This window comes from Uloborus diversus, chromosome 7 (genome assembly GCF_026930045.1).
Source record: "Uloborus diversus isolate 005 chromosome 7, Udiv.v.3.1, whole genome shotgun sequence".
NCBI lineage: Eukaryota > Metazoa > Arthropoda > Arachnida > Araneae > Uloboridae > Uloborus > Uloborus diversus.
In genome coordinates, this window is record NC_072737.1 from 52274352 (window position 1) to 52297860 (window position 23509).

At 35.8% G+C, this 23509-nt stretch overlaps 2 protein-coding genes across 4 annotated transcripts in view; both read right to left on the minus strand.

Annotated features, from left to right (window-relative positions):
- LOC129225590 (uncharacterized) overlaps nucleotides 1-219 on the minus strand; it is a 32859-nt gene extending 32640 nt beyond the window's left edge. Inside the window, exon 1 of the mRNA XM_054860045.1 lies at nucleotides 147-219. The gene's annotated coding sequence lies outside the window, so the exon portion shown is untranslated. The remainder of the gene's footprint in view (nucleotides 1-146) is intronic.
- Nucleotides 220-1539: 1320 nt separating this feature from the next.
- The window catches only part of LOC129225608 (uncharacterized), a 65329-nt gene continuing 43359 nt past the window's right edge, over nucleotides 1540-23509 (minus strand). For all 3 annotated transcript variants that reach the window (XM_054860070.1, XM_054860072.1, XM_054860069.1), the window contains 3 exons: nucleotides 22645-22756; nucleotides 17296-17583; nucleotides 1540-5229 (listed from right to left, as the gene is read on the minus strand). In XM_054860070.1, the coding sequence (XP_054716045.1) occupies nucleotides 4855-5229; nucleotides 17296-17583; nucleotides 22645-22756 (775 nt within the window). In that variant the 3' untranslated portion in view covers nucleotides 1540-4854. The remainder of the gene's footprint in view (nucleotides 5230-17295; nucleotides 17584-22644; nucleotides 22757-23509) is intronic.

The window sequence follows — 23509 nt, forward strand, 5'->3', positions numbered from 1 at the left end:
AGAGGAAGCATTGCATGATGCATTAGAAGTGTAAAACTGTTTGCAGTCTTTTTGAAATAAAAACTGTAAACAAGTATATTTTTGCACAAATATAAAATGGCCATTCATTTATCTTCAGACCAACATTCTTCAACCAATACACGTACCTTGTTGCATATTCCACGATGAAAGAAGTCAGAAAACTCGTCAAATATCATTACTTAAAATACTATTACATCCCATCTGCAGCACCAAAACATCAACAAGAACTATTTTCTTGAAATAATTCGTGTTGCCACTTTCGCCAGAAATCTCACAAAAAAAAAAAAAAAAAAAAAATAAGATTGACCTGTGAAAAGAACTAATTTGGTCTATTTAAACAGTTACTTATTAACAATTAATAAGTAACTGTTACCAGCATTCACAGTTTGCGAGCTTTAATCAATAATTATTTGATCCAATTTTTGATCAATTGGTTTTTGGTACTTTATCATCTTGCACAACCGTGTATGCTTTTAATTGCATTAGTTTCTACATTGAATTTGAGAAATAAGTTCATAAACGTTTTCTTTAAAACGATATTTTAAATTATTTATTAATGCTTTTGCTCATTATGTGTTCGAGAAATGATCAAATTTTTCTTTTTTAAGTATTTAGTCTGGGAGGGGTTTTCAAAATCGAAAATTGTTGCTTTCCTTTCCATTCATTTACAATGCATAATTATTTAATATCGAAGAATTTCTACAGATTAGTAATTATTCATTCAAAGTAACTGCTTAAAAACAATTAATAATTCGTATTGATATCACTATGAAACGAAGAAAGTGGAAAAAAGCACATAATATTTACTATTAGTTTTACTTTAATCTTATATCCCTTTTTTTTGTGTGTGTGTTTTTTTGCGAGATCATTTAAAGCTTCCTCCTCAAATACATTCATGTCTTTATGAATGTCAAATTCTAGCTAATAACGGTTTCGATCTTTCGATGAGAATTGGTTAAGAGCCTCAGAAAAGCCGGTGCGGAAGGTTTCCTCTCTCTAGATGTCCCTAAAAAGGATTTGTGCAGTGATGGAAGTGCTGAGGGACCATGATACCCTGTAGAGCTTTATTGACACCATTTTAGCTATCTTATACAGGGTGGACGTGGGTTGCTCATCATGAAATACAACTTTTATATTTAAGAATTGAAAAGTAATTTCTGACTGCTTCCCAATCATTAAAAGCAGTAAGATATTTTGTTGAAACCTAGGAAAAACTCAAATACTCTGCTTTTTTCCCTTGATTTTAACGGAGGAAATGAATGTGCTTGTGTTCTGGGAGGGGTTTTAACCCCAAAACCCCTCCCGTGGCTGCGCCACTGAATGCATTCTATATTTACTTACTACTTCCGGATGTTTTCAACATTATTGTCCTTGTACTTGTTTTTAGCAATGATCTCTCGCGAACAGAGTCGTCATCGGTGTCTCGGGATGCTATTTGTCAGATTAGTGCAAATACTGTGCTTTAAAACTCACCAATTTACTTGTTATAATGAGAATAAAAGAATGGCAACAATAAATTGATAGACAATATTAAGAACTTATGGAAGTGGACATATATTTTTAGCATATGGACATAGGAAGAAAAATGCAAGGATTTTTGTAGAATCAACAATATGTACATTCTATCTCGAGCAACAGGAGTTGTATTCTTATTTAGAAATCTGTTTCTAATGCTGATTTCACACCAGCCGCGGCAGCCATAAAATATGTTAGAGTCATCTCCGTTGCTGTTGCTTTTTCGCGACAGTCACTATGAACAGCCGGTTACTAATGTTGATTTCTCACCCACCGCGATAGCCACAAATTACACTGTTGTCGTTTGTGTTGCTATACATTTATACCTACACTGGCACTCTCTAAGAACAGCCAGTCCCTAACTTTGGTTCACACCAGTCACGACAGTCCCAGAATATGTTTTTCTCATTTCTGTTGCTATAGTTTTCCGTCAACAATTACCACAATCACCATTGTTAGTTCACAACAGTCTCGAGAGTCGTAGAATATGTTGCTATAGATTTATGACAACAGTTACAATGAAGAGCTAATCACTAAGACTGATTCACGCTGGTCACGGGAGCCACAAAAATATATTGCTGTCACTGTTGTTACAGTTTTATACCAACATCGGCAACTGCCCTTTCTCATTTTGCATCATAGGGCATTCAAAAAATCAAGAAATTTTTAATAATGGACCAGCTGCGCAACACGATGTACTTCTTCTCAGGAAAGCAGTTAAAATATTCCTTCTAACTATTATATTGGCACACCAGTTTTGGCAACAGAGCTCGAGGTTTCTGGAAGGGTTGGTCTCCTCATCTGTAAACGGCAGCCAATCAGTAAGCGGTGAGCTGAAAATGTTAATTGAAAGATGAGACACAATGCGAGCGCAGAAAGTCGGTGACGAAGATCTCGCCGCTGTCGTAATTGGTGTGAAACCAACATTAAAAGTAAGCCAATCAAGTGAAACTAAATGATTTTTTTCCAAAACAAAAGTATCCTTTTCTCTTGTTATGAAGAACTGGGTCATTTGGCTCGAGTGATGAAATAAGTTTAACCCTTTGACTACAATTTAGGAAAAAAAAATACAGTCGGACCTCCATATATCGAAGTAGCAAATTGCCGGAAAAAAATTCGATACGTAGAAATTTCGATACATAGAAACAATCTTATTTTATCATAAAAATCTCCTAAACCGTTAAAATAAAAGCTAATTTTCGTGCATGAAACCCAATTTCTAATTTATACGAGCATCGAATTAAACGAAAGTTAATAACTGAAAAATTAACAGAAATTACATTTTTGTGCCTTCACACATCTTCATTCTTCGGCAGGTAAACTTGATTCGCAACATGAGGGGATTTTCGTTTTGACAATTTAATCGAATGAAAAGTAAAAAATCAATCTACTTAACTTGAATGATTTTTACTGAAGCTAAAAAGACTAGGAATGATAATCAACTGACAAAAAGGATAACTTGAAACTGATTTTACAGTGTTACTGGTTACAACTAAGATTTGAAATAAACTTGAGGGAATTTAAGAACTCCAGACTCCAGAATGGAACAACGACCTACATCTACAAACCCCTCAAACCCAGATATCTTATGAGTTTCTTAGCAACCTTTAGTAATCATAATTTTCTCCCCTAACCTTCATTTTTCATGAGACAAACCGTCTAAAGTGGAAAAAAAAAAATCTACGAATGTCTCGAAATTTTTTTCGATATATAGAGATTTTTTCGATATATAGAAACAATTGTTCTATGTAATGAACATTGAAATTTGCTGGAACTTCGATATATAGAAAATTTCGAAATGTGGAAGTTTGATGTATGGAGGTTCGACTGTATATAATTCCCGTTTCTACGTAGATGAGGATATTCGAGCTCGAAAATAATTTAAATTTAGTTAATAATAATTCGTGGGAATTTCTTTCTTCGTTCTTTTCGATTCCTTATAAAGCGTTTTAGCCCGAACGACCGACCCTTATACAATTTACAGACTAATCGAACCTGCACGAAAAGCACCTATGCATTGCCGGGGAGAGAGGGGGACTATCAGATTTACGTGAAGTTCGAAACACTGAGACATGATAGAAAGAAGTGCAATACCGATTGTGTACATCCATACCCTTGGCCCAGAAATTCGAGCCTGGGGTACAAAGCCTGGGAGGAACGTACTCTATCGACAGCGTCGCAGGATAACCAAACAGTATCCAATCTACAGACTGGGGCGCATAGATTCCAATCCCAGTTAGTTAAGACGCACTTGTTCCATGCGAAGTAAATGATGTGCTGAAGCTCACAAAGCGTTTTAGAATGCGTTCGTTATAAATTTTTAACTCCATTCAGGTAACGAAAGATGAAATACAACCTACCCACTGCACTATGTCCCATCAGCACTGAATCATAATAATACTGAAGTGTTATCTGCCATAGGTTTTATATTTAAGTATGCAGTCTGGCGAGGCGGAAGGATACACCCAAGTTTCGAAAACTGAGGTTAAATACGTTGCGTTTTACCTATCAAACTCAATGATAAAATGAAATGAAATTTAAAATTTTGCTTTTCGTTGAAACTTAACAATAGTAAAATTATGTGGTGCTTGTATGTAAAAGTAAGTTGCAAGTGGTTGCTTTGAATGAGTCAAAAACAAATTTTCAATAGAAAACTTTTCAATCTCCGTATGTGATTTAACTTATCCATGCATGAGAGCTTCTGTATATAAAATGAAACACCAATGACGATAAAATCTTGAGTTTCATTTCAGGAGAAAATTTTTTCCTCGAGTTGTTACTCTGCTCAAAAAATTAGACACCCCATGTGGACTGATTCGATAGCATTCAAACAAGACACACGAACATAACCTCGAAAATCAGTTTATGTATTAAAAGTTACCAGAGTAAGTGGTCAATGCTCCGGTAGCTCTTTTCTTCCTCTGCTGATTGGTCGAAACTGAAAGGCCCTTGTCACGTGATGCAGCAAGTCTCGGTCTCAGAGGGCTCGGTCACTGCCGAAACTGAAATTGACCTGGAGCAAGTTCATTTCTGTTTGAGTTGAAAGAGGTGAAATTCTCATATTTTCATGATGCCAATAATCGATTTTGGCGACGCAAATCAGTTTTTGTTGTTCTTATTTTAGCAAAAAAAAATGTTTAATCCTTGGCTTTATGGAGTTCAAGTTATCCGTGCCAAATTACCAATGGTTCCAGCAGATGACAACGGTAAACTTAGCTAACACTCCAGTTAATTATATAGCTCAGCGCATTAGTAGTCAAAGGGTTAAAAGAAAAAAAATATCGCAATTTCTTGACAAAATAAACAACTAACTACAAATCACAAGTCCGTCATATGTCCTCGAAATGTCGGCCTGGGTGTGACGGTGGCGAATGTCTTCGCCAAGTCCTCAGTGGCCGTGTTCAAATCTTTCTCCAGCATCTCTGACGTGGACTCGTCGTGGCCGGACACTGTGGTCAGCTGCGTCTCGTTGTTGTCTTCTGGGATGGCCAACGTGACGTCAATGATTTCGTCGTCGGATCCCTTGGATGGGTTGGCGTCCTTTTCGTCGGTCTCGCATGGCTGGTATTTTGGCGACGACATTTGCTTGCCGGCGGTGCCTTTCAAGGAACTGAACATGACTTTTATGTCCTGTTTGGTCCAACTCGAAGAAACGCTTTCTCTGTTGTCTGTCTTCTCGTCTGGGTTCCGTTTCTGAGAGAGAAAGACAGATAATACTGTTACAATATTTGTAAATAGTAATTATTTTTATGATTAATTTGTTGTAATCTGGCTAAATTCCATTATTTTTCATCTAAAATTATAACGTAATCTGTAAATAGTTTCTTGTGATGTACATACAACCCCCTAACATTCGACTGAAGTATATGGTCCCTCCATTTCTGAATGATTAGATTTGTGAATGGAATAAAAAGAAAATTTGAGAAATTGGTAGAACATATTGTAGGATTTTCTGGATGTTTCTTCTCTGGTTATATTACGCTGGGCATCTTGTGAATGGGAGCGTTAGTCAGTTTGCTTTCTAACTGTTTAGTCTTGTTTTTCACTGCTGTCAGTGAATGTATTAGCGCTTGCGCTGTGCTTTTCGAATTTGTTCTTTTCACGTATTTTGGATTTGAATGCGTGATGTACTGAGTAATGTACAGTGTTTAAAGATATTCGATTAATTGCAGGATGTTTGCAATTGTTACCTGCTCTGTTGTTAATATTTGTAAAGAAATTCATTGTGTTTTTATCAAGATTGGAATCGTCATTTCGAAGAAAATTTGAAGTTGCACCGAACTCGTTACAATTTTTTTTTTGCTATTTTGTTCAATTTATAAGTATACATACAGAATCATAACATAATAAAGAAGGGTAGCAGTTTCTGGTTTTGGAGTAAATCGTTATTAAAATATGATCACACAAATAGCAGGGGCCACAACTGTTACATTCGGGCATAAATAGGAACCTGGGACTCCCGTTCAGTATTTTTTCCAAACAGGTGCGGCTTGAAATTAAATTTTCGAGAGGGCGGAAATTCTCGATTTGCCAAATGGAACTCCAAGTTTTGTCGAATGGAATTGCAAACTTCGCCGAAGGATGATAACTTTGACAAATTTGTATTTAACACTTCTAATTCAGAAGTCGTTCACCAATAAAATAGCGGAGCGAAGCACTGGCCGAGCCTTTCCAATTAAACGTGATACCCGTCCGTAGAGATCGCAGCACCTTGCGGTCTTGTGCAAGTCTGTTATCCGTTAGGCAAACGCGACCTCAAATTGTTATTACTAAATTAATATTAATTGATTAATATTGTTATTAAATTTTGATAGAAAACTTACATGGGGGTCCCATGTGGAGGACATCACCCAACGTGCCATAAAAAGACTTAATCTCCTAAAAATATTAGCGGGTTCTAAATGGGGTTGTTCAAGAGACACGCTTAATTTTACATACAAAACTTATATTCTACCCATCCTTACTTACTGCTGTGAGCCGCTGATCACAGGATCAGAGCAAGTCCTTCAATAGTGTGAGACTTTTCAAAATCAGGCTCTACGACTGATTACCGGAGCAGTGAAGACAACACCCACTGACTGCATGTTACTCAGCACTGATAATAGACCTCTAAAGATGATCTTCGAAGAAAGAGCAGTTCTCCTATGGGAAAGAATACTTAGAATCCCTGGGTGTCTGTCCCTGTGGAACCAGGACTCTCTGCTCGGCGGGAGAAACTTAAAATCACAAAAAGGTTTTCTCCAGGGAGTAGCTGATATTTCTTCTAAACTAGATTTAAAATATGAGACTGAACAATTTCCTCCCTCCATAAACCCCATTTCTGAAAAAGGTTTCTCCATTCGCCTTAATTTGATCAAGAATGTGTCCAAAGCGGAGACAAATGATGTAGTGTTAAGAGCTCTTGCTCTCGAAACGATAGAATCCTGTTACCCCAGAGAGAAATGGTTGAGAATATATACTGACGGCTCTAAAGTGAATGGATGTGTTAATACTGGTGCTGGTGTTTACTCTGAACTTTTTTCCTTTTACACCCCCATTGGCAACCATAGATCAGCTTTCGATGGCGAGATTGCTGCCATTTGCCAGGCCCTGTCACAGCTCCAGCCACATTTAGACTCTTTTTCAAAAGCAGTTGTATTAACGGACTCAAAGGCTGCACTCCAAGCTATCGATACACCTAGCCACTCCCGAACTTAAACCACCGATAATTGTTTGAAGCTCCTTAACCGGCTTGCCAGAAATAATAAGACAGTTGTTCTTCAGTGGATTCCGGCCCACTGTGAATCCAAGGTAATGAGATGGCCGATTTTTTGGCCAAAAAGGGAGCATCGGTTCTTCAGAGAACCAATCCTAAGCTTCCATTTAGTAACATCAAAAGCTTAATAAAGAAAATCTTCAAAGATACTTTCCACGAAGAACTCAAAAATCGCAACAGCAATAAACCATGGTTTGAGCTGATTCTGAATGTCCCTAATTGGCCTAGGATGAAATCTGTCGCCATGTTTCCTTTATTATCTGGCCATGATTGCCTACGAAAACATCTCTGTCGTATCAACGTGGTTCCTGACCCTTTCTGCACTTTGTGTGATCTCCACGAAGTAATGGATATGCCTCATTTGTCCAGATGTCCTGCTCTCCCTCGGACATCCATCTGGGAACGCTATTGGATTGCTCGTTTTCATTTATAGTTTTGTTGTTATCCTTTTGATATTCAACTGTCTTTAAATGTGCCATTGGAAATAAAAAAAAATATTGTTATTAAATTGTAATTAATTAATGATTAAATTGTCATTAGTTATGATAAAAATTGTCATTGATTAATTGTCATAAAAATTGTGATCTATTAATACCTACCACGTTGTTATTTGAATCGGCTTGGGTGGTTTTATTGTTCATACTTAATTGGATCGAAGGTCCTTTTTTTTAAATGTTCAATGAAAAGAATAAAGTAGAGTAAAAAAAATATTGTATTAAAAAATGTTGAAAATTTTGTTTCAATCTAATGAAGTTTATTTCTGAAGAAAATGCGTTTTTTTTTTTTTTTTTTTCTGCAAAAGGATAATATCCACTGTTTCACACCAAAATGGAATGTATCCAAAATAAAATTGGCAATTTAGATCTGATAAAATTTAGGAAAAATTACTAGACTTATGCCAATAGTCACTTGTTATTCTACCAAAACATTGTGAAAAATTCAAAATTCTGGATATAATCTGTTTTGAAAGTAAACTCCTCAGATTTTGCCGAATCATAATAATTTTTCCGCATCGTCAGACAAAATTTATCGAAAAAGGAAATTTTTGGAGGGTCACAGTGAACTTACGTGACCTCTCAACTTTCTGCTTAATTAATCAGAGATTTTAATTGACTAAAAAAGACAAAGAAAATTCATACATAGTTTGGTTTACGTGAAATTAAGAGAAAAAAAAAAATAGAATTAAAAGAAAATTTGAATTTTTGACATCTTGAATTCAAATTATGTTTTTCGCAAGCACGAGTGTGTGTGTTTGTGTGTATGTAGTTGTGTGTGTATGTAAGAGCGTGCGTGTATGTGTTAGTGATGTGCCTGATCGTTAATAAAGTAGATCCGCGGATCCGGATCCGGATCATTAGTGTCAAGATCCGCGGATACGGATTTCATTTTTTTTACCCAATTCCAACTATCCAAGTGTAAAATTTGTTACGGAAGGTATTCCCGTCAGAATAATGGTAGTTTCTTCAAAAAATGTCAACTGCGACAAAAATATAATCAAGACTATCATTTATTCTTTAAAGAAATCCCCGTTAAAATTGAGGGAGAGTTGGAAGGAATCGGCCAGCGCTGCATTAATGCTTAGATGGAATGTGAAAAATTATTTCTAGCTTACTCGGTAGATGTAGGATGCAGGAGCAAGAGTGCAAAGCTGCTACTGGACAGGCTAGAAATATTTTTTCGCATTTTATTTCAGCATAAATGCAGCGCTGACCAATTCCACCGAACTTACTCCAACCGACAAAATATAGATCCGGGAACACCTTTACAAACAGTAAATAGAGAATTTAGTCTCACTTTTTTTGAAGGAGGCCAAGAGAAACAAAAATGAAGAATAACAGAAACCCCAAATCAATAACGAAAACTAATATTAAATTAAAAATTAAAAAAACAAAACATGTCCCAGAGAGCCGACCTCATATTAAGAACTAAGATGAATTTCGCGGGTCAGAACACACATTTGTTAACAAATATGAACTGACAGCAGGTAAAAATTTTAAATCAATGAGCTTTTTCTCCTTATTTTCCGACTATGAAATCGCTAGTAATCACGCGTAAGGCTAAGGATTGCATTTAAAATTTACTTAACAAGATTATAGCTCCTACTGTATGTATATCAGTTAGAAGTTTCAAATAAATATCAAACGCAGAAAACTTCGTTCTTTCAATTAGGGCCAAAATTTTTAACGTACGGGTAAATTTTTACTACCATAATTGTGAAAAATGTTAAGTCGGTTTTTAATTAATATCTCTGGTAATCATCTGTTTAGGAGCTACGATGCCACAAAAAGATACACTGATACACACTTTTAAAACTTATTTCCCCTTCCCTTTTGCAATGGGGAGGGGGGGGGGGGTACAAATTGGCTTCTGAAATGATACCTTATAATCTAAATAGGGAATAAAACCTAATTTAAACGGAATTTAAGAGTCTTTAATTTAAATATTTAAAATTTTTTAGAATAGAAATGATCCGTTTAAGATCCGTCAAAAAAGTAACGGATACGGATACAGATCTTAATTTTCCCTCGGATATCCGCGGATACGGATACGAATATTCGGAACATCACTAGTATGTGTATAGTTGTGTTTGTGTGAGTTTATGTAGACGCGTGTGTGTAGACGTGTAGGCATGTGTGTTTGCGTGCATAGGGCATAGACGCCACCGCCCAGGAGTGATCCCGCTCGCGGAGACAGGTGGACAGTGGGGTTTGCAGAGTTAAGTTTTATGCTTTCGTTAAACCTTGAATGAACGTAAACAATTTGTAACCATGGCTATAAATATCGCCCTCTTGATAAATATTACAACAACGAGCTAGACTTATTTTCGTTGCCATGCTTGGTAATCTGAAAGATCAAAGCAACATCAACTCAGGTCAAGTGAGAACAGCAATAAGCAATCAATCTGTGATTGCTCAAGAAATATTGTTCAATCTCAGATGCGTCTGAGCCTAACGTTTACCTTAATGACCGTCTGGATATGTACGCCAGTGCCCCTCAACCGCTAGCATTCGGAATTTTAGCTAAAAGAAAATCGTTATTTTATTAAAAATTCATTGAACTCTGGAATAACATTTAAAACTGCCGTAGATTTCACGGTTTTTGAAGCTTGAAAGAAATCTTATCCATCTTTCCGTTCAAGTGGATCGGCCTCAAGGTATCTAGCTGGAATTTCTATCAGTTAAAAATTACAATGAATGGTCTTCCGGCAGCATAATCCTTGAGACCTTCCACTTTGTAAGATTTAAGATTGATAGAAGCAACGTTTTCGATAATTGTTTGGACTTTTTACATTGAGCTTTTTGCATAGTCGTTTCCAAAAACGGGGCACGTTACATCTGTTGAAACAAGCTCTTCGGACATAATTATTCTAAAGAGGATTTTTTAGTTTCAGGGATCGCGGGAATGTCGGTATGCATGACTGAATGATCTGGGTATTCGTTTAGTAATTTAAAGTCACCATAAAATGGATAGTTGATGCAAAACTTGCAGCTACTTCATTATTGGAGATTCACCGATTAATCGGCAAATCGGATTATTTTCACCAATTAATCAGCGAAACTTAAATAAAAAAAAAGTGAAGTAAGTTTATAGCAAGAGACTATGCTGAATGAGTTTATAAACGATAAGAAAAGCAATCTCTAAAATCTTTTTTAATGGACTGAACTTTTTTGCTGTTTTTTTTTCCTCAAAATGGAATGAAATAACAGAGTAAGACCGAAAAATTTTTTACTTTCAAAAAAAAAAAGGCCCCCTTCCTTTATGACATACAAATAATTAATCAATAAAGGACTTGAAATCATGATACCTAAAAGAGCAAAACTAAATAGAACCAAATAACAAGGCATTGGGGCAGTGAGAAGCAAAGAAATGTAAGTGCGTCTCACTGCTTCATTTGAAAACCAAATGGAATTTTATTAAAAATAACCAGATATACCAAAATTAGAGTTGGAGAAGTTTGTGGAAAGTATCTAAACGCTTGCCAATAAAGATTAGTGAGGTAGAAATGTGGTTGCCGGTTTTGAATACCTCCAAGAAATTTCAAACACAACACAAAACGTGCTACTTTCTCATAAGTCAATGAAAATCTTCCTCAGTGTGCGTGACACAATAACCGGTTGTGAAACCTCCTAAAAAACAACACAGTAATTAAGACCATAAGCAAAAATAAACTACTGAACTGAAATTAACTTTCATACAACGTTTTCTGAAAATAAACCAATAAAGTGATTTTGAAACATTGAGACGAAACAAACAGCAACAAAAGACAAAAGAACAAGAAACCAGTCGCGTGGTAAATCCGTCAAACATTGACAAGACAAACAAGGGTCTATAAATACACTGGAAATAGCTTCGCTTTCTAAATAAAAGAACAGAATTAACACGTGTGAGTGAGAAAAAAAATTAATTAAGGAAAATAATATTGATGGTGGTGAAAATCCACAGGAAAAACAGCTTGAAATGTCAATTTACAAACAGTTTCTTCACCGATAATAGGATTTATCTACTTTGTCACTATGTTTAGAAGGGAAAAATGAGTATTATGAAATGTTTGCAAGAAAATGAATTGCAGTTTTTTTCCCTTCCTCTTTTGTTTTAACTATCTTTTAGATGATGTCACAACCATTATTCCGATGAAGGCATTTGGAAAAATATTCTTTATTTCTATTATAGATTATATGCACAGAAAATTATCAAAATATGCATGAAAATATGTGCTAATAACCATTAAAATGTGCATTAAAAACTCAAAAAACATGCATTAAAAAGTTTTACTCTTACATAAATAGAAGATTTCATATCTCTTCAGATATGAAATGACACAGTCGTCTGTTCTCGCGTTTTTTATATTTTGGGTGACAAATTTTAATGTTTGGTGATGATATGCACAAAAAAAAAAAATCGTATGCATTAATATTATGCACAAAAAATCTGAGCAACCAGAGAAAAACCCACCGTAATCTTTCTTTTGTGATTTTTTGTTTTTTAACACGAAGGAAAAATACAGTATTATGCAGTTATAAACAAAATTGCCGTTTTTACGCAATTATTTGTATAACGTCATAAGAAGCAAAAAAAAAATGTTGGAAATTAAAATCAACTGCGAAGCAATGCTCTAAGGGGTCATTCATTAATTACGTAAGGATCTCAAGGGGGAGGGGGAAGGTGGAAAAATCTCTACATACCTTTACTTTAGGGGGGGGGGGGTCAAACCCATTCTTACGTAATATTTTCCGAGTCAATATTTTACATTAGAAATCGCGCGGTCAAGTGGTTTGGCGGGGATCATATTTCATTTGCGTCTGAAAGGTAAAAAACGTATTAGGATTAGCTGTTTTTTATTTATTTTATAAAGAATGAATAGTGAAAAATATAATAAACGAATCGCACTATGTATGGCATGTTTTATTTTTAATTAGTATCGCATCAATACGAAACTAGTATGTTGTGGCCATCACGAAACTTTCTTCTATATTTTTCCTTTTTCTGATCCCTCCCCATGCTTGACGAGGAAGCAATATTCCTAACAAAAACAAAATTACACATGCAAAAACTTGACGACCATCCCAATGTCTGAATTACTGTAAAAACAAAACAAAGAGCGAAAACTGAAAGTTACTTTAAAAGCCTTGCTTGAATTAATTACAAATATTTTATTTATTAACAAACATAAGATGGCAACAGTTAAAAATTTTAAATCATTGAGATAATATTTCCGATCATTTCCATACAATTAAAATCACGAGAAATACGCAGACGACAATCTATTACGATTTATCTTTCTTATTGTTGCATTAATAAAACTATTTTTATTCGGGGAAAAAAAAAAAAAAAAAAAATCAACACCTCTTGGAGCGATCGGCGTCAAAATTGAACCAAAGCCTGTTTACATATGGATTCACATATATTCCAAATTTCAACCAGAATGTAGCATTACTTCTTGAGATAGGGCACTCAAAATGGAAAAAAAGAACGGGTGATTGCGCTACCCCCTTTTTAGCTGTTGACACAAAAATAAAATCAGTTCTTATACCCACTAAGGGCTACTTGCCGATAAATTTTTCTTTCATTCCGTTCATTATTTCTGGAGATACAGCACTCACAATTGACGACAAAAAACGTTCTATAGCTCAACCCCCGTTTGAGTTATTGACACCAAAATTGAATCAGCACCTGTTCCTGTTAATACCAACATATGGACCAAATTTTGTTTGATTGCGCCAGTTACTTCTTGAGGAATAGCAAGCACGCGTAACTCGAAAAACGTCCCATTGCTCCACCCCCCTTGGAGGAATTCGCGCCAAAAACTAATGGGCACAAGTTCACATAGGGGCACATATGTGTACTAAATTTCGTTCGATTTCATGCGGTAGTTTTTGTTGTAGAGCGGCCGCAAAAAACTGGTCACACACAGACGTGAAACACATACATACACACACACACACATACACACATACACACACACACAGACAGACAGACATTTTCCAAAAATGGTCGAAATGGACTCAGCACACCTCAAAACGTTCGAATCCGTCAAAATTCGAAATTCGAAAATTTGCACGAATCCAATACTTTCTTCTATATATTAGATATAGAAGAAAGTAAAAATATCAAAAAACATGCAGTCTAGATTCTAACTTTTTAGTAAATATTTCTTTGCACAAAAAGGTTTAATTTAATAAAAGTGAATTGAATAACGATTCCAGTGATGTAAGATTCGTTATTTTATTATTTCGAAAAACGAAATGGAATCTTACGTAAGAATGGGGGGGGGGGGGGGGGTTGAAAACTCTTACGTACCCTTACATGGGGGGAAGGAGGTCAAAAATTTCCAAAATCATCCTTATGTAATTAATGAATGGCCCCTAATAACACAAAATGATCATTAAAATGTCACAGATCACCTACATACAGTAAACTCCCGATTATCGGCGGTCGGTTTATCCGCGGCTCGGATTATCCGCGGGTCTTTTCACTATTTTTTTTAACGGTCATTAAATGTTTTTTAAACTTATGATTGTGTTTTTGTTCGCTTTTAGCTTTTACATATGTATATTTTTTACATTCAATGATAGTAGATGCAATGCAGCAATGTTTTTAGTAAAAATTCAAATTTATGTGTAAGTGTTATTCATATTTTTTAGCTATTGTATACAGTAGCACCGTATTTTAACTATTATTCGGATTATCCGCGGTTTTCGGTTATCCGCGGCTACCATGCCACCCTATTCCGCGGATAATCGGGAGTTTACTGTACTCATATTTTAAATGATGGCATTTCACGTATTTAAAATAAGCGTTCTATGTACACGCAATCAACACCGAATAGACGTAAAAAAAATCCTCATTATAACCATACTAAACGAGGTTACACCAAATAATGTGCTGGGAAAAAAAAGCAAGAAATGATGCACCAGTAACCCTCGGTAGGGTTACTGGTGCACCATTTCATGTCCTGCGAAAAACGTGCGCCAACAAATATAGCCCCGATGACTCAAAGCAAAATTTTGTTTTGACATCCTTTGCAGGCAAGATTCACGAGATTGATAAGGGAGAAACAATGATGGCCTGACATTTCATTTAACCCCAATTAGTTCCGCCACTGCCATTGCGACTAGGAGTACTGGAACACGTTAAATTTAGAGTGTTCGCGTGGGTATGTTCTTATATGTTTATCTATTTGTTGGTTTAAAGTTCGAAACGGTACATTTTAAGGGACTGATGTAAAGCATGGAATGAGTCAAAAAATACTGATAATAAGGAAAATTCAGTTGCTTATTGCGTGAGTCAGGCGTACAATTAAGTAACATAAAATGGTTTTTGAAAACAATGGAAGGTCAATTTTGTTGTTGAAACTTGGATTTTGAAAAATAGTAAACACCACAACAACGCTGCTTCGATTTTTCAGGGTTGAACTGAGGTCAAGTATTAACAACTCATTCTCAGCGCTGAATATCTAGCAGCTTAGGGGAGGAAGGGGAAATTTTCTTTTTGTTTTTGTACAGTTAAAAAAAAAAAAAAGAAAAAAGTAAATTTTTAGTTTCATGTGACTTTTTTTTAATTAAAAGATGATGTTTATTTTTAATCATCTCGTTAAAATGAGATCTATTTTCAAGGTCAATCACTTCATGACCTATCTTAAACCAGTACATATGCACTTGCCTTTACGATAAAGCAATACGGGAAAGTGGAGGAAAGTGAAATAACGGGTCAATGTGAAATGTTAAAATATTTACAGTTTGCCGCGATTTGCAGTTTTATTTTAAAGGTTGCTGCCAAAATTTAAAAATAATATTTCGATACAAAGTTATATTACAAAAAGACCAATTCCTTTTTTATACATACCGCAAAACGGAGTCATTTCAAACATGTGGGCTGCATTGTTACATCACTTTTTCCAAATTTGAATCGTGGTAGCGGACTTCGTTTTAGTGCGGTCGAGATTTGTGTTTTTCTCTATAGTTGGGGCAATCCTAACCTGGCAGCGTCGTTGTAATGCTGTGATTAGGATCTGCGTAGCCTTCACAATGCTGCCAGGTTAGGTTTGCCCAAACTGTAGTTAGGAGGAAAGCCTTAATAATTTGCTGCAATCAGATGAAAAGATCCAATTCCGCAACTGCTGTGAGATCCAGGGACGGAAACACGGGGAGGGTCATCATTCCCTTTTTCGCCCCTCAAACCGTCGACATTACTATACATCCACATTGTGTCCAAACAATTTATGAATAAAATGTAAACGATTGCAGTGATCGTTTTGATTCATTAATATTTTTTAAAAGTAAACATTTCAAGTACTACTTCTTTTCATTGCTTATGAAATTACCTAGTACCGCTTTTGCCTGATTAGGTTCATTATTCCGGGCCAATTTGGTTCTTTTTTTATTATTTCGTTCTGTCTTCGTTTAAACCCAAGCAAAATTTTCGCATTTAAAACCGTAGCTTCGTTCGTAAGGAAGGAGGGAGGGATTAGGCATTCTTTTCCATACTCCCCTAAAGTGGTAGTCTGTATCGGCCCCTGGTGATACTCAAAAATTTCTGTTACCCTGCTGATATGGAATGGGAACTTGGATGATTTTGTGGCCCCGCTCTCCCAGACTTAAAGTATACCAGTCACCATTAGCGTACAAGGAGGATCTTCTACCTGCAAGCACCGAACCCGCCACACCCCAGTTGCGAGTTCATCGCTTTACCAACCAGGCCGCAGTGGCCCTTGCCAACTAGCAGCCAGATGCATTCTGAGGTGAAATAATACGCTTAGTTGGTACTTTTCTTCCAATCGGCTATGGACGATAAGAACTACCGGAGCGCTTGCTACTGAATTCAATACAGAACTTGGTTCCCCAGCTCTTGCTCACACGGCTTATTTCTTATTTGTGTGCCTCCGCCACTCGGACTATAACTACAGCTGTTGACCTGTCGTGCGCAGTTATTGACCTCTAAACTTGGCCATTTTAAAAAATCATCGACTTTGAGACCGTTTAACTACTAAAGCCAAGAGCAACTCATGCTATTTCATGTTTTTATTGGTACTATACTGTGATGAGTAGTTAATCATATACTTATTTCAGAGGGTTACTCACGGCTTTAGCAGATATCCGGGTCCAAACAAGGCAAAAAAAGTAAAAAAAAAAAAAAAAAACATTTTCAATTGACCTTTGCCCTCAAAGCCATGAATGTGCCACCAAAATATTTATACTCGCATGTGCCTAGTATCAAGTATCATCCACACTGAAAAAATTGAGTTGGTTCACTCATTGCTTTTGCAGTAAAACAATCATATATTAGCTCTTTTTTTTTTCACGACCTTAAACTTTGACCTCTACTCAAGAACAAACAAATCAGTATTTTTAGAAAAAGAAAATTCCATTTTTCTTATCATAGTACCACTAACATATCCTGAAATTTTTACGAAAATTGAAGACATCAACCATCACAAGTGTCCAACGTTAAAAAAAAATGACTCTTAAGGTCAATATTCCCTACGCTTTGGACTGGAATGTACTCACCTCGGGCTTCTCCATCTTGCATCGCCTGTAGACGATGAACGCGATGAACAGCACCACCCCCAGCAGCACCACGGCCCCGATGATGGAGCCGGATATGAGGGCGATGTCCAGCCCCTTCTCGACGGGCCTCTTCATGTCCCTGGTGCTCTCGTGATAGTCGGCGAGCATCGCCCTCAGGCCCTCGAAGAAGTGGCCCGCGGTGAAGTGGGCCTTGTTCTCCAGGAAGATGCGGTGAGCCTCGTTCAGCGACACGTAGGAGGAAGTGGCTTTGCCCACATCGGTGTACGACTGCGAAGTAAACAGAGAGTAAATTGTGGAATATGAAACCAAAACATATTTAGTGCGGCTCTGGTAAGTTGAGCTATGACCTTGACAATGTATTAGCGTAGTATTTAAGCTGTTCATTGATATTTGATGGAAGCATTTAGCAATGAGGTTGTCTGTTTCAGTCAAAAGTACTTCTTTTAGTCACAGAAATTGATAGAATAAGCAAAAAAAAAAAAAAAAAAAACGTGAAGACAGAAAAAAACTTTTATTTTCGCAACAGTTATTTTTTATATTTTTTTTAACTGTCTGATTTGGAAATAAGGCGTGGTCATTATGACGTCATCCGTGATGCACTTTGGCGCGCTACAACATTGCCGCACTAAATGTTTACACTTTACTGTCAACCACGTTGCAAGGTTATGATAATTTGCACTGTGCGTTAATTTTATCAGTGAATTGCATTTCATCACTTGTGATGTCATGGGCAGAAGCGTAAAAAATTAACTTCAATTTGCGACCAATTAAAATAATTGCTAAAAAATATCAAACTTTGTCAAGTTATTTCAAAAATGGTTAAATCCTACGTTTTTAAGGATTTCTCTTTCAGGAAAAAAAAAAACTTTTAAAATTTCGGAAACAACCCCATTGAACAGATTTCGTGGTAAATATTTGTAAATAAAATTGCTGTTTTAATAAGAAGTCATCATTGCCAAGAACATCTGAAGTTAATCCAGACTCTAAACAGTATATATAAATCAGGGGTGCAAGTGGACTCAAGTAAAATTTTCTGAAGACTGAAACTTTCGGAAGCACGACCCCCCTTCTCCCTCCTCCGTAAAAACTTTTCAAATATGTATACAAAAATCATTGAAAAAGAACATTTTAAAAGTTTTTATTTAATTTTTTTTTTTTTGGTTTCAGAATGTTGCCAGACCAAAAGTTTCGAAAATGTCGGAAATTTCGAATCGCAAAAGCCCCTGATATAAATTTCATAGGAAGCTACAGAATAGAAATTAGCCTCCACCAGTTCTGCGCGAAGTTTCCATGCCACATATAAGTTGTCATGAATCGCTCTAATGCGTACGAAATGAGCGTAATTTAGGGAATCTTCGCAAAGTGAAATTTCGAGACAGAAGAACTGAGACTTTCGAAACAATGCACAATTGGTAGCTTTTCGCATTGTGGTGTCAACTCAGCATCTTTCTTATTGTTTAACTATTGTTTTATGTGAGTTCAGCCCCGTATAATCCCGTCAGTTCATATTAGATTAAAATTATATTCATTACGAGTATGTTTTGATTTTATTGTTACATAAATCAGCAGGAATTATGTGGTATGTAATGTTTTCAAAATGGCACGATTTCTCATGTTTTTTTATTCCATTACGTTCTCTGTCAAAAAAACTTCTAACTTTTTTTTTTCAAAGATTGTGTTTACAACTAGTGTCACCACGAGAATAAGACCCGGTATTGGATTAATTTTTTTTGCACAAAAGATGTACTACGGAATACTATCAGGGGTGTCTCTAAACTTGGTGGAATCACCTTTTCCTCTCGAAAGAAAACTCTACGTAGGAAAAAAAAAAGAATTTCATGTCTCACACCACTGGATTAAGCCGAATTTTCTACAACGCTGTTAAACCTGAAACAAGTTGACTCAACTAGTTTACTCATGTCTAGCTCGCTTGGCAATGTTGTAGAACACCATTGCCAAGCGTTAAAGCTTAATTAAGTCATTTTAATTGATTTAACCATTGAGATGAGATAAAATGGAGGGAGTGAAGACTTTTTCATTCGTAAAGACACTAGAGATGAGTTCGGGCTCATTTTTGAGAGCCCGGCCCCGCCCGAGCCCGAAAATTTGTAACCGAGCCCGAGTGATATTGTCTCGGACCAAAATCCGAGCCCGCCCGAGCCCGAAGGTAACTTTCAAAAACCGAGCCGTCAACAGTCTGACATGATCTCTCTGTTAATGAAAAATGTTACGTCAAATGTTCTTCATTTAACAGAGAGAAGTTTCTAAATTTTCTCAAAATGCTCCACTTCAAATGCATCACGGTATGACATATTGCAATAGTAATCGCAAAAAAAAAAAAAAAAAAAAAAAAAAAAAAAAAAAAAAAAAAAAAAAAAAAAAAACACTATAAATAAGCGTTAATTAATTTGTTTTTTTTTGGGGGGGGGAGTAATTTGACATTGATTGAACTGATTTAAATGTTCCTTTCATTTTCTCACAGTAGGAAAATGTTTATTTGCTTTGAATTTGTATGGAGATTGGCGATTGAATATCTGTGCTTGAGCCCGAGCCCGCCTGAACCCGAAACCTTTTTTCGGTTCTAGAGCCCGATCCCGCTTCGGGCCCGGGCTCGGGCTGTCGGGCCCGTGCTGAGCCCGTCTCATCTCTAAAAGACACCAAGGGCGGATCCAGAATTCTTTCAAGGAGGGAGCGATTCCTTTTTACCTTACCTCTTACTGCGTATCTGATTTACACGTGCTGGGGGGAGGGGGTGGGGCTGCCTCATTATTTTTATTTAAAACAACTAAAATACAGAAATTTAGGTTTTCCTTTTCCGTTGAAAGAGATATTTTAAAATTACATATAAGAAACTCAACTTCGTGATGATATCGAGGGAAAGGTTGTCTAAAAAGAGGAGCAAAGGAGGTTCAGAGGTGACAGGATTCAGTTGTTTAAATTTATCAAAATGAATGATGTTAACGGATTAAATTTTTGCATCGAAAGCAGGACGAGGGGTCATTGTTTTAAGCTATTCAAAAATCTCAGGCTAACCTGGAAATAAGGAAAAACTACTACATTAGTAGGGTTATGGGCACTTGGAACAGCTTATCGGAAGAGGTGGTAATGAACAAGGGGGTGGATAGCTTTAAGAGGGAGGGCCATTGATCTTCATTGGGGACTTATAAACCGACTAGGACCAGCCTAGCTGGGCTCAGAGCCTGTTGCTGGTCGTCACATTTGTATTAGTATAAAATTGGGCTTTTTGGAACTTCAGTTATGAAAAATTATCGGAGGAAAGTCACTGAATCCATTTTTTTCCCTAAAGCTACATGAAATGTCTGAAATCGCGTCTTTAAAACTTAAAATTTTGTAAAATGTCCGGGAGAAGGTCTCCAAACTCCTCCTCATAACATCACTAAAGATCGCCTTAAAAGGCATTTTAATGTCTAAAAGGCATTTTTAATGCTTTTTTGAAATTCCAATTCCGATAAGTTTCCGGAGGGGGGGGGGGGGGGTTGAACACCATTCTTTTCCTTAAAGTCATCAAAGCAGGCCTACTCTTTTGTTTTAGAATTCAGTGCGGAAAAATTACCAGCTTAGGGTCCTTCAAGGGAGGGGCGATCGCCCCCATCGCCCCTCCCTTGTATCCGTCCTTGCAAGAAGACCCCAAGTCACGTGATAGACTTTAAAGCAAAGCATTTGAAGAAATCAGGCGTCTTTCGCTTGTTTCACGCAAAACATGCCAACCATTCGTCGTTGTTGAGTCACGTGACTTGGGGTCTTAGGGTCAGCTCTTGTCAAGCTAATAATTGGACTTGCTCCCTCTATTTTAATTCCTGCTCTAAGGATTCAACTCATCCAGCCTGACGAGGTGTCTGATATGGGAAGGATTCTGGGTGATTCCTCCTCTTTTCTACCCGGTTACACATCCTGATAACTAACTGTTCGAAAGTTGATTCAACACAGCTGCCTCGTGTGCAGGAGGCAGAGTAGCTATTTTGTCTACTTTTTTGTAAAAAGTCTGGGAAGTCGGACGAACTTGGACAAAATGGACGAAATGAAAAATCAACTAATTATCCACACATACATTTATTGTTATGGTGTAATAAAATTAGTATATAATTCAAAAACATTATGTATTATTAATTAATCATTTAATCGTAATAGAATGATTGTTAACTTTAGAATTTAATAAATCCAAAACAAATTTTTATTACACATTGGTGCAACTAATTTTAGATCATAATTTACTTAAAATTAATAAAATATAACAATGTGAATAAGCTATTGAGCGTGATTACACTATTATATATTACAACAGTAGAAATTATACTCAATGAAAAAGTCAAAAGAAATGCTTGGAGACATACATGCAAAACGAGGATTTATAGACTAAAAACATTTTATTGTTATATTTTTTGAGTTTTTATTGATGTCACCCCATAGTAAAATATTTATGTACTCTGCATGTTTTTATGGATATGTTAATGTCATACAAATTACTACTTTTGTAGGGTTGTGGGTACTCAGAACAGTGTACCGGAAGAGACTATAATGAGCAAAAGGGTGGATAGCTTTAAAATGACCATTAATCTTCATTGGGGACTAATAAATTGACTAGGAACAGCCTAGCTGGGTTCAGAGCCTGTTGCTGATCATCACATTTGTATTTGTATTACAAGAACAGATTTCACTTCATTTGAACATTTCCTTTATTAATATCAAGTACTTTTTCTTTTTAAATATGATTTTAATGTTTTGAGAGACTCCAACCGTTAAAAACTTTTTATTTCTACTTTTTAACTTTATAAATGCATTTATTATTTTCAATAAAACTCCACATCACAGATAAACATCTTGAAATGCCTAGCTGATGTGTTTGTTTCTATAAATGTTATTACATGCATTATAACTTATTAACACTCATTTTATTTATTTATTTTACACTTACATAAACTTCAACTGATCTTAGTTTTTTTTATTTTCACTTTAAAATATTTTTCAAATTGTTTATATATATATTTATGCATGCTATTTTTATATTAAAATAGTACTTGAATAGGAAGAATCTATATAAATATTTAGTATTTTCAAACTTCAAAATTTTAACTAAAAACTTTCAGTTTACCGAAAAAAGGGACAAAATGACATTTTGTCCGGGACGGCTTTTTCCAGGTTTTTCTCCGGGGTGGACAAAATAGGACAACCCTGGAAGGAGGGTTACAAAACAAATTGCAAAATATTGGTCTTTCAAGCTTAAAAATATAATATTACCAATAGATATTCAATTGTTTTACAAGTGATTTACATAAGCGGCCTTATTGCAAAAAAAAAAACACCTCTTACCAATCTATCCGTGACCGCAACTACGATGAGGATATCGTTGTCGCATTTTCCAAGTTTCCATTTGGCTCTTAAACTTTCCGAAAAACGACGAATAATTTTTGACGGATGCTCGCTGCAAAAGAAATCGAAAAGATGAGTGAAATCTCACGACTAAGAATAAACATTTTTTATTTCATCTGCAGTTTAAAAATTTATTGTAGGAATACATTTTGTGGCATTTTTTAAGAAACGGAAATTTTTGAAAGGTATCTTATAAGCATGTTATTAATTCTCTAATTCAATTAAACATATAATATCTTCTTTTTCCACTAGCTGATCACTCACATTAAGGGGGTATTCTAGTCAAGAAATTATTAAAAATAGATTTTTTCCCCTTCATATTCTCAGAGTTTAGACCTTTAAGAATAAGTTTCTAAGAGGATTTATGGAAATTCAAATTATTTTTGGAGTTACAGTTAATTTTGTTGAAATAAGCTCTTTTGCTTAAATGAGACTGCAAACTTGAAAAGCGTTTTTCTCGAAACTAGTTTTTTCGATACGGCTGACAAGATATCTCAAGTTCTAATACACCGATTAACTTGAAATTTGGTATAGACTTTCTTAGTACTATCAAAATTGTCCCCACGTAGGGTTTTTTTTTTTTAAATTTTTGATTTTTATTATTTAAAAAAAATATCAAAGTTCAAAAAAGGAGCCAAAAAATAAACTTTTTTTTTTTCAAAAAGACGTCATTTTGTGAAGAAAAAAAAAATTAAATCGGCTATGTCCAGACAATTCTACATCCTTGTTTAATAAGAATTAACCTTGACTTTATGTTTCAGATGACCTGGAGGACTGGAATCACGTCAACCAGGAGCCCCCCCCC